General features: G+C 38.5%; 1 protein-coding gene across 2 annotated transcripts in view; it reads right to left on the bottom strand.

The window, feature by feature from the left end:
* Window positions 1-15,330, bottom strand: part of PPP4R2 (protein phosphatase 4 regulatory subunit 2) — a 51,614-nt gene extending 36,284 nt beyond the window's left edge. Inside the window, exons 1-2 of one of the 2 annotated variants that reach the window (XM_032325104.1) lie at window positions 15,049-15,330; window positions 13,961-14,042 (exon numbers count right to left, since the gene is read on the bottom strand). In XM_032325104.1, the coding sequence (XP_032180995.1) occupies window positions 13,961-14,042; window positions 15,049-15,082 (116 nt within the window). In that variant the 5' untranslated portion in view covers window positions 15,083-15,330. Of the gene's footprint in view, window positions 1-13,960; window positions 14,043-14,439; window positions 14,578-15,048 lie in introns of those variants that run through there. The other variant, XM_032325098.1, reaches the window with a different exon arrangement.
* Window positions 15,331-15,540: the final 210 nt, after the last annotated feature.

Genomic DNA, 15,540 nt, shown 5'->3' with positions numbered 1-15,540 from the left:
AGAACTAGATTGAGAAGAAAAAATTTACAAGAACAAAATTTCAAATACGTCATAAAAATTAAAAAGACACAGCTCATACTTTGTTACCTGGGGTCTCTTTTACTGATAAATATGACTACTTGTCTATGGATTTTGACTAAAAAGACAGATACATGCCAGAAATAACAATCCAATCCAATCATTACAAAAACTATTCTTGCTATATAGTCATGACCATCTTTTTTAAACAACTTGCTGTTTGAGACTGTCTTAAACGCAAATTATTCCTAACACAAAGAAGTGTAATTATTCAGAAGTAACTTCATCGGGCTCATTTGTTACTTCTGTCAAAAAAATTTAGCAGAAGCCCTGAAAAAACAAATCATAACTTCATAAATGAGGAAGACAGAAACTATAATTGGAAATAAACAAATGGAAAGATGTAGGCACAAAATAAAAGAAAGCAAATTAAAACGAGATACCATTTTTCATCTATCAGATTTTCAGATTTAAAAGCCTAATAAAAGGGGCACCTGGGTGGCTCAGTGGGTTAAGCCACTGCCTTCGGCTCAGGTCATGATCTCAGGGTCCTGGGATCGAGTCCCGCATCGGGCTCTCTGCTCAGCAGGGAGCCTGCTTCCTCCTCTCTCTCTCTCTCTGCCTGCCTCTCTGCCTACTTGTGATCTCTCTCTGTCAAATAAATAAATAAAATCTTAAAAAAAAAAAAAAAAAGCCTAATAATGCTCGGCGCTAACAGTGGTAGAAAAATAACTTCCCTACAGTGCTTGTATAAGCGTACATTGAAAAACTTTTTGGAAGGCCAGCTGGCAATACCTGACAAAATAATAATGCCCATAAACATCAACCTATAGATTCCATTCTTGCATCTGTGTCAATGTAAATATGCTCACTTAGGCACTTTCTGAATTGTTTTATAACTGTAAACAATCTAAAGAACCATCAAAGGAGGACAGGTTAAATAACTTACAGTATGTCCCAAAATATGGAATACTATGCAACCCATAAAAACAATGAGGCAAACTTCTGTTTCGGTAAGATATCCAAATATAGGAGGTAGCAAAAGGGAAACTGCCCAAGTTTGATATTACGTGTTTTTTAGAAAGAATTAACATACACACATTTACACATACACAGAAAGATTTTGTTACTATGTAAGAAAAAGGTTAAATGTATAGTTTGATTTTTTGTTGTTAGTACTAATATAATAAAAAAAACTTTAATGAGACAAGCTTATCTAAGCAGTACTGATTCCCATAATCTTTGTACATGAGTTTTTTCACAGTTTGGGCACAAGAATTATTTAATCCATGTGATCCATTAAACTCACCATATTTCTCCTTAACCAAATGGCAATGTAAACAGAAAATGTATGTACTGTAGTCTCCATATTCGAGATTCTTAAAACATTTAAGACTGAAAGTTTTAAGACAAATATTAAAATTTACCACCTGTCCACGCACCTAAAATTTTGTCAAAAAATAATTTTTAAAGTGACCACATCGGAGCCTGGGTGGTTCAGTGGGTTAAACTTCTGCCTTCAGCTCAGGTCATGATCTCAGAGTCCTGAGATCAAGCCCAGCATCAGGCTCTCTGCTCAGAAGGGAGCCTGCTTTCCTCTCTCCCTCTCTCCCTCTCTCTCTGCCTGCCTCTCTGCCTACCTGTGATCTCTGTCAAATAAATAAATAAATAAAATCTTTTTTTTTTTTTTTTTTTAAATTAAAAGACCACATCCTAACTGTGCATTGATTTCGGTCATATCCTACAGCAACTAAGATAGCAAAATCAAATGTCACAGATAATATTTACAAGAAAACTGGCTAAAGTGACAAGTATCCCTATGAACCTTCTAAAATAAACAGGCAACCCTAGAGAGCTATCAGTATCTACAGAGGAGGAAGACAAAGACTACTTCCCTTACAGTAATAGCTCCTGAACAGGAAAACCCTGAATTCACTAACAGCACTTACTGAGGAAAAAAGAAAACTAGGCCACATTCTACCCACATTCAAGATTACTTGTTGCAGAAATACTCTGCTGTGCAAAGTCCCTAAAAAAGGTGGACCTGTCTCCAGATAAATAACTACCTTGAGACAAAATAGCCATAATCTCAAAAATCACCCTGCAGTCACCACGGACAATATTCCTAAAATAAGACCAGAATAAAACAATCTTGAAAAATGTCAAATTCACTTTAGTACAAACAATTCTGAACAGAAATATTTCATCAGTCAACAACAAGCTATCTCACCCTCCCTCTCAGATATACAATAATGCAAAAATTACAAATGTACTCACAATAGCTTATACCTCTCAAATACCAAATTCTTCTATAGCATATTTTTCTCCAGTTTCATCACCTGGAAATAGAAATCTTACCACCTACCTCCCAATATTGAGAGGTTAAGATTTTTGGTTGATTAAGAGTAACAAATCCGGGACGCCTGGGTGGCTCAGTTGGTTAAGCGGCTGCCTTCGGCTCAGGTCATGATCCCAGCGTCCTGGGATCGAGTCCCACATTGGGCTCCTTCCTCGGCAGGGAGCCTGCTTCTCCCTCTGCCTCTAGCCTGCCACTCTGTCTGCCTGTGCTTGCGCTCTGTATCTCTCTCTCTCTCTCTCTCTCTCTAACAAATAAATAAAAATCTTTAAAAAAAAAAAAAAAAAATTTAAAAAAAAAAAAAAAGAGTAACAAATCCAAAATACATATATTGAAAAGAAAGCTAGACTCGTATTTCCAATTAAAATATACATCAGTCTTATCACCTATACACTTTATTTTTACATGTCCGAAAAATTACAATTATTAAAATTTTCAGCCTTTGAGGTTACTGGAAAATAGTCTAAATCACAAATGTTAAAAGTATAGCAAGTAACTTACCTTACTGACTCTTCCAGTAAAGTATCTTCTGACACATTTTTTTCTTAAATCACAAATAACCACACCCAACCTCCCCATATTTGCCACAATCCCCAGGAAACTAAGACATGTCAGTGCTTAGAAGGTCCTATCATGGTATGCCACAAGGAAAGGAAAGCTGGACAGGTACATCAGTCAGGATTAGATAAGCAAGAACATCTCAGAAATAACTATTAACAGATTCCTGTCAAAAGCATAATTTCAAATTCTCAAGGTTTTAAAAGAATTCTCAGAGTGCTTCAGTAGAGAGGAAAGATGCAGGGTGCCTGGGTGGCTCAGATGGTTAAGCATCTGCCTTAGGCTCAGGTCATGATCCCAGCGTCCTGGTTGGAGTCCTGCACTGGGCTCCCTGCTCAGCAAGGAGCCTGCTTCTCCCTCTGCTTCTCTGTTTCTCACGAATAAATAAATAAAATCTTTAAAAAAAAAAAAAAAAAGAAAGAAAGAAAGATTTGAGAAGACAACATGGGACAAGGAGTATAAAAGTACAGGCTACGAGAGGACCTAAAGGCAGAATGCCTGAGTTTAAATTCCAATTCTTGCACTCACCAGATGCACTACCTTAAAACTTTTTAAGATATGTAAGTCTCGGGGCGCCTGGGTGGCTCAGTGGGTTAAAGCCTCTGTCTTCAGCTCAGGTCATGATCTCAGGGTTCTGGGATCGAGCCCCGCATCGGGCTCTCTGCTCAGCAGGGAGCCTGCTTTGCCCTCTCTCTCTGCCTGCCTCTCTGCCTACCTGTGATCTCTGTCTGTCAAATAAATAAATAAAATCTTTAAAAAAAGAAAAAAAATTAAAAAAAAAAAGATATGTAAGTCTCAGTATGTGTTTTTAAAAAGCAAAGGTACCTACTTCAGAAAACAGTTGTAAAGATCAAATCAAGATACACATATGAAACGTCTGACTGTGTCTGGCACAAAATGTTTACTAAAAGTTTGCCTTTTAGGAAGAAAAACCACTTTAACCTAAAACACAAGTCCTATGTGAAAACTCTAGTCCCTTAAAGATAAATCTCCATTTCAGGTTCACAAGCTTAAAATCAATCTAAGACTCCACAAAGGAGTTTATTGAGAAGCACCACACACAAAAAGAAGTAACATTTGGAGAATAAAATTTTAAAAGGGTCAAAAATACTCAAGATACCCAGAAACTGCAAGGAGCCTAGACAAATCACAGGGAGACAGGAAAAGAAAGTACCATGTACTGTATGTCTGAAGAAGTCTAAGTCAGATCTAGTTATAGCAAAGAAGGAAAATATAATAGCTAAAGCAAAGTTTTAGAAAGCAAAATGAGTAACTAGCTCAGTCTCAAGTATAAAAAAGTTTGATGAGATTGAGGGTAGTCTTGGGCCTGAACAGAGATCACTGTAACTGGTCAATGTTTTTGTTCTTAGGACTTCATTTCAGTAAGCTGCAAACCTTTTAAGTATCAAAATTGGTATTAAATTTATTTTTAGTACTGCTAATTTTTATTTTCATATCAATCTAAAAACAAAATAAGGAATCTAAGATTTTACTGAATACCTGCTATTTCAAAAAACTCCGTGAAGTTAAGTGTTTTCACATTTCCAACAGGGACCTGAAGAAAAGGCAGCTTAGGTAACTAACCTATTCCATCATGGTCATTCACATAGATTATAAGGAAACTAAAATTTTCACCAAGATTGTTTTCTAAGCTAGGGTCAAGCAGATTATAAGCACAGAGTCAAGACAGATACCCTGACAAATTCACCTCCAAGAGCAGCTTCACTGTACCACAGAGCCTGTCAATAAAGCTTTTCTTCGCCCCCCTCCCCAAAGACACACTGGTAAGTGGTAACAAAAAAGCCCTACTACACTGTCACATATATGGCACATTTTGAAAAAGAACTGGGGGCAGTAATTGCCATAATTTTACATCATTACTAATTTGACACGTAACTATTTTTCACTGTATAGTCAGTGGTGTAATCTCTCAATAATACTCAGTGTATCTGGTAGGAATGGACTTTGAGCTTGGGTTACAGAAGTACCTATTACACAAGGTAGATTCCACACAAGCAGTGCCAAACCCAGGCAGCCTGATAATATAAACAGGACTGCTGTGGGTGAAACCAGAGAAAGCAAAGAAAAGCAACTAAACACATCTAAAAGCCTAGCAGATATGAAGATCTAAAATATATTTCTCAGATTCACTGGGTATTTTTAAAGTAAAATGTTTTCACAAACATATATATTAAATGAAGTAACAGCCAACATTCTCCTCTTCAACTGTCTCTACTGCTTTAGTCACTGAATACATTTAAGGGTTTTGTGTTTTGTTTTGTTTGCTATTGATACTGAAACTTGACTTTGGTACAGAAAGATACAGGCAGAAGGATGCAGGCAGACACACACACTTTTCACTCACAAACTCCGGTATCATTAAAGTAAAAGACCTTACAGTCCACAAAACAGAGGGAAAGCACAGTAAACTGTGGATCATAAAATCCTTAACTTCTTACTAGTAAGATGTTTTGAAGCACCATGGAGTTTCTGACAGACTTCCAGTAATATGAACTGATGCATTTATCAACTGGCAGGCACAAAGAGGACCTCTGGATTTAGATATACACAGGTGTGTATACAGGTGACACTAAGAATGGCATTCTGTGAACCTCTTTGTGGCTCTGATGAATTAAAGTGGTTAACCATGACTGGTCTTTCTCATCCAGGTATACACAACTGATTCTCCTTTTTTTTTTTTTTTAATCTTTTTTGGTCTCCAAACCATTCACCTCTGCAATATACTCCCAACAGTTAACATCTTTCACCATCAGCAGACATTTTTAACATCAACCACAATCACTAAGCCCCATGCTTCACTCTTAATCACTATTGCTGCCAATACCACCCCCAAAGTAACTGCCACAACACAGACTCCTATATGGTTTTCAAGCTGGGAGGAAACTTGGAGATCATCGATTACAAGCCCTTCATTTAGTATCTTAGCCAACTGTGGCCCACAGTAATTTAAGTGATTTAAATAATGGGAAATAAAATAGTTAGTTATAGCAGCTTCCACTTAGGGGTGGGAATGAGAGTGGGTTGTCAATTTGTGCCAGTCACTGTATTAAGCACTTCAGATGTATAATGAGAAAATTAAAGCACAGAGAACTCAGCCTTGGTCACAGAGTAAGTGGTAGAGGTAGGAATTCAAACCCAGGTCTTGTGTTGACTCAACCCAGAGCTCTTTCCCTAAGATACAGTATATCTCAGGCTTGTCTCTTAAACCAAACTCACTGTTTATGCCCAACATATAGACAATTCTAATTTTTACTCCAAATTTTAGTATTTATAGGTACATCCTTCTATTTATTTAAGTCCTCACAAGAGCTGAGGCAACTATATGGTAAAAACCCCATTTTTCAAGTGAGCAAACAGGCTCACAAGTAACGTGCCCAAATTCACGGAGAGAAGTCGCCAACCTAATTTCAGAATTCAAGCCATGCTCCTTCCAAGAATATTACCACATGCTAACTCTCATGAAATTATGGGACTAACCAACTACTAGTAAAACAGGGACTGAACATGGAAAATATGAGCTCACCTACACACCAAAGAGACTGAAAATTTTAAGTTAACTCTACACAGAAAACAAGGTTCCAAAGCATCAACAGATTTTCTGCAGTATGCATGACACATCAGGTTTATAGCATGATATGATGAAACAAATGAAATGATTAAAATTTTCATGTTTATACCTTAATCACTGCAGTTACTGGAACACATGAAACAAAATTTGGCGCACCCACTTAACTAATATTTAATGAAAATCTGTGCTTTGTCTGTGTACCACTGTGATGGTGGTACATGACAGGTGACACAAGGAAAATTCATAGTAAGTACATTATTTTAGTATTTATAGATTTAGAGTATAAGTACTGACTTAGAAAGATGTAACCAATGCAACAAACCAGTGGTTTCAGATCTTTCTCACAATGGGAAAAAAATTAACATAGTGACTACATTTCTGTGGAGGGATAAAATGAAGGCTTAACTTCTACAATATTTTTCTATTTTGAAAAAATCTGGAAAAAAGTAAGCCAAACTAGAAAATAGTATTAAATATTTACATAGATGTTACAAGGATGTGGCAAATATAATGAAGGCAGTATAGGAGGCTGACTTTTTTAAAAAATATTTTGGGAGGATTTAGAGAAAGAGTGAGCACACATGAGCAGGAGGGGCAGAGGGAGAGAATCCCAAGCACAGCCCTAACTCAGATCATGACCTGAGCAGAAATCAAGAATCCACTGCTCAAATGAGTGCCAGTGGGCCACCCAGGTGCCCCGGGAGACTGACATTTTAGAAACAATGTTCAGTATATACTACTGTTCAGTAAATACTAAGCTGACAAACAAAATTCCCTAAAGAAATCCAGAGAAGAAAGATCTAACAGCCTCATCACTTAAGGAGATTTTTATTTACTTATAATAAGGAGGTCTCAGCTGTTGTTAACTACTTTTAGGTAACCTTTTATTTTCTTACTATTATGTCAAAATTGCTCAACACAAAGAATTTCCAATTGCAGGGGGCGAGGTAGGGGGGTGGTGACAATCCAGACTCAATATAAGCACTGTCAACACAGTAACTACTATTCATTGAGCATTTACTGTTTCACTAAGTGACATGATTAAGTTTTCCATGTATTAAGTACTTATACTATGAAATACTATTATTTCTACTTCATAGATGAGGAAAGTAACAAGTTTTCATAAGAAGTATAATAATGAGAGGGTGACAATGGTACTTTAGTTTTCTATCCCTCCAAAACCCCATATATCAGACATAACTAGACAGCAAAGCCAAAAACCAAAAAACAATAACATTTACAATTAAACTACCTGAAAAAAAAACAACACAACACAAAACTAGCTAAGGTAGTGAACCTCACAAACCCCAAAGAATAAAGGGTTAAGAAAAAGTGACAGTTATGTGACCCGTACCTTATCAGGTTCTGAACAAAAGAAAGTAGAGAGAGGTCATGGTGCACCTGAAAGGCCTAGGAAAAGGAGAACCACAAAACTGTCAACAAGCAATCACTAGAAATCATGATAGGGCAATTTGAGCATAGCAGCTGGAACTGAATGGGCTATGCCCACTCCACTAGTGATTAAACAAAAGGGACCCACAGTGAAGGAACAGCAGTCTTGCTCCAATGTGATCCTGAAAGTGACCTACCAGAGATGACACCAGGATGTGGAGAAGAGGACAATAAAGATGAAGGAAACACAGGGTCCAAATAAGAGTAGGAGTGGAAAACAGAACCTGGAAATTTCAGAGAGCAAACTCCATGTTCTTAAATACTTATAAAAGCAGTAAGAAAGCTCTGTGAAGTCAGGAAAGCTATTCTGAACCAAATTTCCTCCTCAAAGGTCAAGAAAACTAATTTCATGTAAAAATGTACAACAGAAAAGTATCAAGCTCAAACCCAGTACAAAGTAATTGTAAGAAAAAAAGAGTAAGGAGAACATCCCTACAGAAAATGAAAGGAACCTAGAAAGACTTGTCCAAAAACAGATCAAAACTGTATGATACAATTTCAAAATAAGCTAAAGACACAGAGAAAAATGATACAAGTCAGAATTAGAGAAACTCAGAAAATGAGTTTTATAATAGCTTTCAGCAAATGATTAGACATTTTTAAAATTACTTATGGAAACAGACGTTTAAGCTAGTACATGAGAATGAAAGAATATAACAGATATCACAGTAAGAGTTCTTTAAAGGAAAAAATTTTTTTAAAAACCAAAACAGAATTTAAAATTTCACCTTAAAGACACTTACCAAGAGAATGAAAAGAAAAGCCACAAAAGTTGTACCAGTACTTATGAATCTTATCTCAGATAAAGGTCTTCTATCTGTAACATATACAGAACTCTCAAAAACCAGTAAGAAAACAACTCAATTTTTAAATGGGCAAAGACCTGAAGAACCAGTTTACCAAGAAGATACAAGAATAGCAAATAAACACATGAAAAGATACTGAATATGATTAGTCATTAGGGAAATACAAATTAAAACCACTCTGCAATATGTACCTTAACAAAATGACTACAAAAAAAAAAAAAAAAAAGAAGGGCCATATAAATGTTGAAAAGGACGTGGAAAACCTTAACTCAACTCCCACTAATACTGGTGGGAAAGCAAACTGGTGCAGTCACTCTAGAAAACAGTCTGGCAGTTTCTCAAGAAGTTAAACATTCACCTACCGTATGACTCAGCCAATTAACTCCTAGGTTTTTTTAATCCAAGAAAAAAAAAATGCCTACATCCCTACAAAGATCTGTACACAAATATTTGTAACAGCTTTTCTGATAATAAAAAAACTGAAAATAATTCGTATGTCCATCAACTAGTGAATGTATAAAAAACCCATAAGATATCCATATAATGAATACCACTCAGAATCAAAAAGGAATGAACTGCTGAAAACCAAATATGGACCTCAATTATGCTGAGTAAAAGAAGCCAAAGACTACAAACTGTATGATTCAATTTATATAAAATTCTAGAACAAGCAAACTAAAGTGACGAAAAGTGGATCTTTAGTTGCCTAAGAGGAGCACACCCAGGGAAGGAAGACGACAAAAGGGCAAGAAGAAACTTCTGGGAAAAATGAATGGGTATGTTCAGAATCTTCAGTGTGGTCCAACTTTGAGGACAGATGTCAAAATTGAGCAAACTATGTATTCTCAATAAACGAAGCTTACCTCACCAAAGCTTGATTTTTGTCTTTTTTTTTTTTTTTTTTTTAAACAGAAATAAGGAAAGGAATTCAGGACAAAATAAAGAATACTGAAGACACGCAAAGATGACTGACATAAGAATACAAGGAGTCCCTGAAAAGGAAAATCAAGGAAAATAATTTTTATTTCCTGAAATTAAAAATAAAGATATGAAAAATTTGAAAATACATACTGAAAGAGCATACCACATACCTGAGTTTACTGACCCAAAATGCCCAACACTAAAACAAAGTCTCAAAAAATTACTGCGCTTAACAGAAAAAAATTCCTTGGGAGTCTAGGCAAAAAGAGTATATGGCTTTTAACGAGGTAAAGAAAACTGAATTATCATCTGATTTTTTTTTAAAGATTTTATTTATTTATTTGACAGACATAGATCACAAGTAGGCAGAGAGGCAGGCAGAGAGAGAGGGGAGGAAGCAGGCTCCCTGCAGAGCAGAGAGCCCCATGCGGGGCTCGATCCCAGGACCCTGGGATCATGACCTGAGCCAAAGGCAGAGGCTTTAACCCACTGAGCCACCCAGGCGCCCCCATCAGATTATTTTTTTGACAGGTACTCTGAGTTGGGGGAAACAATGGAATTAACATATTTAAGCTATTCAAGGACAGAAAATGAGAACCAAAAAATTTTATTTCCAAACTGACCCACAAGAATAAAGGACACTAACTGTTAACAATATATAAAGACTCGGGAAATGTCCCATGAACTCTGCCAAAAGACTCTAGGAGAAAATGAACTTCAGACAACCAAATGACTAGAGATACAGACCTTAGGACTGGTGGTGAGCATTTGATACAGAGCTACTATAAAAATAAGAATAAATGATGATTAGGAGAAACTTATGTAATAGCTGTATGTCCAGAGAATATAGATACAACTACTTTTCTTAAATTGGGGCTACAAATTGGGAGAGCATATGAACAATTTTGATGTTCTTACTAACTACACCAGTGAAGTTGGTATTATTATTAGACTTTTCCTGTGTCCTTGAGAACCAGAATTGTTAGAGTGGAAGAAGTAAAACTCTGTAGTCCTGATTTTGAACGGGAAGCATCAGAATGAGTCATGTAGTACTTTATTAGTTCTGTCCACTGAAGAGGCTAGAAACAATGACCAACTCAGTAATAATAAGCATCTCCAGTCTCCAGGTTGTAGTCTTTAAACACTACTTCCCACTAAAAGACACGGCTTCTTGAGAAATGTCTGATTTCAGGTCTGGGTAGGAATGAGCTTAGACCATATGCTAAGGGCGCGTGGGTGGCTCACTGGGTGAAGCCTCTGCCTTCGGCTCAGCTCATGGTCTCAGGGTCCTGAGACTGAGACCCACATCGGGCTCTCCACTTGGCAGGAAGCCTGCTTCCCGGCCTGCTTGTGATCTCTCTTTCTGTGTCAAAAAACAAAAACAAAAAACAAAAAACAAAACAAAAACAAAAAAAAACCCCGACCATATTCTAATACCAAAGACTATGGACACTCAAAGACCACTAAGAACCAAGTCAAAAGGACTCTGGGATCAAATGAAAGAGGCTCCCACAGGCCAAAGAGGGGACAATATGACCATCAAAAAGAGTAACTGCAATTAAAACTTATCAAATGTTTAAATCCACAATTGAAACCCATCAAATATTCAAATTCATTATTGAAACCTACCACATATGTTTCTGTTTATTCAGCACATACTATATACTTGGCACTAAGCTATAAACTGTTACCTTTGGTAAAATGTCCTTTAAGGAAATGTCCCACTTTAGGACAAAGTAAGCTTTTCAACATTAAAAATAATTTTTTCAGGGGCGCCTGGATGGCTGAGACATTAAGCATCTGCCTTCTGCTCAGGTCATGATCCCAGGATCCTGGGACTGAGCCCCGATCAGGCTCCCTGCTCAGCAGGAAGCCTGATTCTCCCTCTCCCACTCCCCCTGCTTGTGTTCCCTCTCTCACTGTGTCTCTGTCAAATAAATAAATAAAATCTTTTTTAAAAATAAACAAATAGTTTCTTGAAGTAGCCAAACCCAGCAAAATTTGGAGATTGTTTTAGATAAATAATCAGTCTTCATTACAGTTTAGTAAGCCATGACTTGGCATCTTTCCCAACTTCCTACGTTAGATGTTTACAGGTAATTTTTAAAAGACCCTAAAGGAAAATTGCTCCAGTATTTTTTAGATTTTCCTACAACTTCCTACTCAGTAAAAACGTATGCTATAATTTTAAAATCTCTCTAAAGCTAAAAACACCTAGTGTCAAATTGGGCTTTTTTAATGGAAAATAAATAGCCTAGGCTGTCACTGATGTTCGTCCATAAACAAAATCCACATATCTCTTCTGTTAATGATTTCTTGCTATATCGATGAAAATAAAAACTATGGAATTCTTATTTCAAGTTACCCATCCATCCTAAAACACTGAAGAGATCTGATCTCCTGTTCTTTACATTTTCTTGTTAAAATCTTGTAAGTTAGACAAAGCTTAGTTTAACCATAAAGTGGATGACAGAAAGTGCAAATTTCAGAATCAAAAGGCATGCACTTGTCGATTAAAAACAAAAAGATTAAAGCTAAATGTGTAAACACCAGCTGCTTTAATGATAAATTTAAAAATACTTACCAAATTCTATAAAGAATCTAACATCACCATTTTAATACAAAATAATACTAGTGAATGCAAATAAATGTGGGGTGGGAGTAAGTGGATAGCAGAATTGTGTAAGTCTTCTATACAAACAAAATAATTGTCCACAAAAATCAGGTTAAATTTCCCTAGCCACATGGTGATCCAGTCTGACAGGATATTAAGAAGTTTTCTTTCAGAAGTTTTCAACTATTTACAGCCAATGTAGCTTATCAAAAGAGAAGCCAGTTTGTACAGACCTGATAAGAAGAGGTTTTAAGTATTTATCTCCAAATAGTTTGACATAATCTTGTTTATCAAAACTCTGAAAGTAAAAGCTTCCCCTCTTGATATTGTAGAGGGATAAGTTTGAACCAACTGACAATTTGAAAAAAATAGAGGAAATCTAAGAATTTACGATTTAAGAATTTATGATTTAGGGATTATTTTTGAAAGATAGCAACTAGTCATTTTTAAGCTTATCTACATAAATATCAGTTATGCTGCATCAATTTTTAAAATCAAGATGTTCTAAGAGACTATAATTCAGAGAAAAATGTAATTTTTTTTCTCCTAAAGAGTTCCACTTTTTAAGTTGAATAAAGAAAAATATAAGATTCAAAACATCACAGATACAGTCCTGTTAATTTTTAATAAAGCACTATGGAGACTCAGCTTATCTACTAAATAAGAGGGTCTTTTTACCTTTCTAAATTTAGGCTCGTTATTAGAAGGCTACATATATTTCAACCACAAGTGCATCTTGTGAGAAATGAATATCTGCTAATAAAGCCCAAGAAAGTATACATCACTTGCTGAAGCTTACACTCACAGTAGGCCTCAAAAAGAATTTTAAAAATAGATAAGACATAGGGGAGCCAAAAGAAAGCTCATTTAATAACACTGCACCCAAAGAAACCTATCTCCTTCCTACTTCCCACCCCCTACAAAAAGAGTACAAGCAAGTGACCAAATCTACACTCCTTTCTACAAATTAACTCAGTGATGGCAAAAACAACTCCTGCAACACAAACTACACACACAATGAACTGGAATGGTACTTAAGAAAACAGCCCTAACTTCATAGTATAAGTTTCAGATTCACAACATTTGGAAACAAGCCTAATAAAATGCTGAGCATATGTAACAAGTTAGCTATCCTAGAAAGTTTACAGGACAATCAAAACTGTAGCATCTGGAATTTGTCAGATAATCACCCTAAGTCCCCAGGAGAATAAATAGAAGTGACACTTCAAACACTCATATATATAAATATGACAACAAAAGGTTGGACAAAGGACAATATGAGAAAATACCACCAACAAAAAAAATTTGAGACAGAATCAAAGCCACAAAATTCCAGAAATAAGCCTGTTTGTTAGGGCCAAAAAGGGTCATAACAGGATAGGCATTCTTTTCCCTAGCACTGCCGACTAGTAAATTCTAAATCTATAAAAGCATAGATACGAAGGAAATTTTAACAAATTTTTAAAACTCATCACAGAGTATGCATAAGGGAAATAAAGCATATGCACTTAGGAAATGCTTTAAGTAAATGGAGCTTGTGCAGCTGTAAAAAGATTATTCAGTTCTTCTGAAATACACTCCCCCCCTTCTAAACAATTCTGAATGATACCTACGACCGTAACAACAAATACATATTTTCAACTCACATTGTCTCTCCAGTCTTGGCTACATGACAAAGAAACTGATCCAGGACAGGACAAACTTCTTTTTTTCCCCTCTTCTCAAAATCTAAATAAGAGAAGAAAAATTATCAGTATTTTCAAAGTCCATCAACCACTTAGAGTGCACTATAAAAACAAACTTTTCTCCCAGTTCTTTCTCAAATATAAAAAGCATTTTAAAAAATTATCAGGTTCTCAGCCACATATTCATTCACCCCTGACTCTCACAAGTTCTACTTCTAACATCAGTCTCTTCACGTTGTAACAAGAACCCTCCTAAAGGGGGCACTCAACTTCTCCACAAATCATCCTTAATTTAGTGTTTCTCAAAGTGTAGTCCGGGGGAACACCAACACCAGATTTATCTGAGACACCAATTAAAATACAAATCCCAGGCTCCAACCCCCATAAATTGTTTATCTAGATAAAGTTCATAAATCTGCGTCTTAAGAAACCGCAGCTACCTCATGGTGCCGTTTCCACATGATTTTCGATGTCAATGCATAATTGTGAAAACGCTGAAATCACACGCTATTCTAAGTTTGAGAACCACCCGTTCTCAAGCCTGTTGCGTGGAAGGCGACCACCTCAGAATTAGGGCGCGTGAAGGAATGACTTCAGAAGCTCTGTAAAAGACTTCCTGAGACACTTGAAAGTTGTTCTGCCGCCCTCTTCCCCCCACCACCACCACCGCAAACCTTCTACTTTTTCTCTCACCCAGACGCCTGGCGTGCGGGGGCCCGACGGAAAACGGAGCCTACCCGTAGGGGGGCTGCGGGCCCACGACCTCAACCCGGAGGGGTGGGCGAGAGGCTGGGGCCCCTACCAAAGCTTCCCCGGCTCCCCTCCCCCAGCCCAGACGTCGGCGGCCGACACAAAGCCCAGAGCCGGGCGGGAGGGAGCTGCCCACAGGGCTCCCCGCCCCTGGGGAGGTGGGAGGGGGATGGGAGCCGGGGAAGCACCCCCCCTCCCCCGCTCCAGCCTGGCCCGGCTCCTCAGAGCCCCCTGCCCAGAGAAAGGAGAGGGGGCCGCGGAGGGTGAGGAGGAAGGGAGAGGGGGGCAGCTACCCCCACCTTTCAGCGCCTCCTGCAGCCTCTCGACGTCCATGGCTTCCCGGAGTCCCTCGCTGCCTCCGCCTCCCTCCGCGGGTCTCCCGGGGACCGGAACGCCTCCCCCCACCCCCCCGACGCCCTCCCCCTCCCTCGTACACACTCCGGCACGCAGGCGACCGGGGGGGGCACCGAAGGGAGCCGGGGGAAGCGAGCGAGAGAGCGAGACCGAGAGAGCGAGCACCTCCCCGAGCCGCTACCACCAGCCCTCCAACATGGCGCCCGGCACGTCACCGCGCGCACGCTCCCCTCCGCCGTCCTCGCGCCCGCCGCGCGCCCCGACCCGGAGCCCGAGCGCGCGTGCGCGGCGGAGGCGTGCCCCCTGGGCAGCGCCGGAGACCCGGCAAGGGCCCGCCGCCCCGCCTTCCCCCGGGTGGTGGACCCCGGCTTGCCTGCGCTGTACTCCAGGCGGATAGGTCGCGGCCCGGGACTGCAGGCCCTAGTTTTGAGTCTTTG

The sequence above is a fragment of the Mustela erminea genome, chromosome 1 (assembly GCF_009829155.1).
Source record: "Mustela erminea isolate mMusErm1 chromosome 1, mMusErm1.Pri, whole genome shotgun sequence".
NCBI classification, from domain to species: domain Eukaryota; kingdom Metazoa; phylum Chordata; class Mammalia; order Carnivora; family Mustelidae; genus Mustela; species Mustela erminea.
This window is presented reverse-complemented; position numbering and strand designations above follow the sequence as displayed.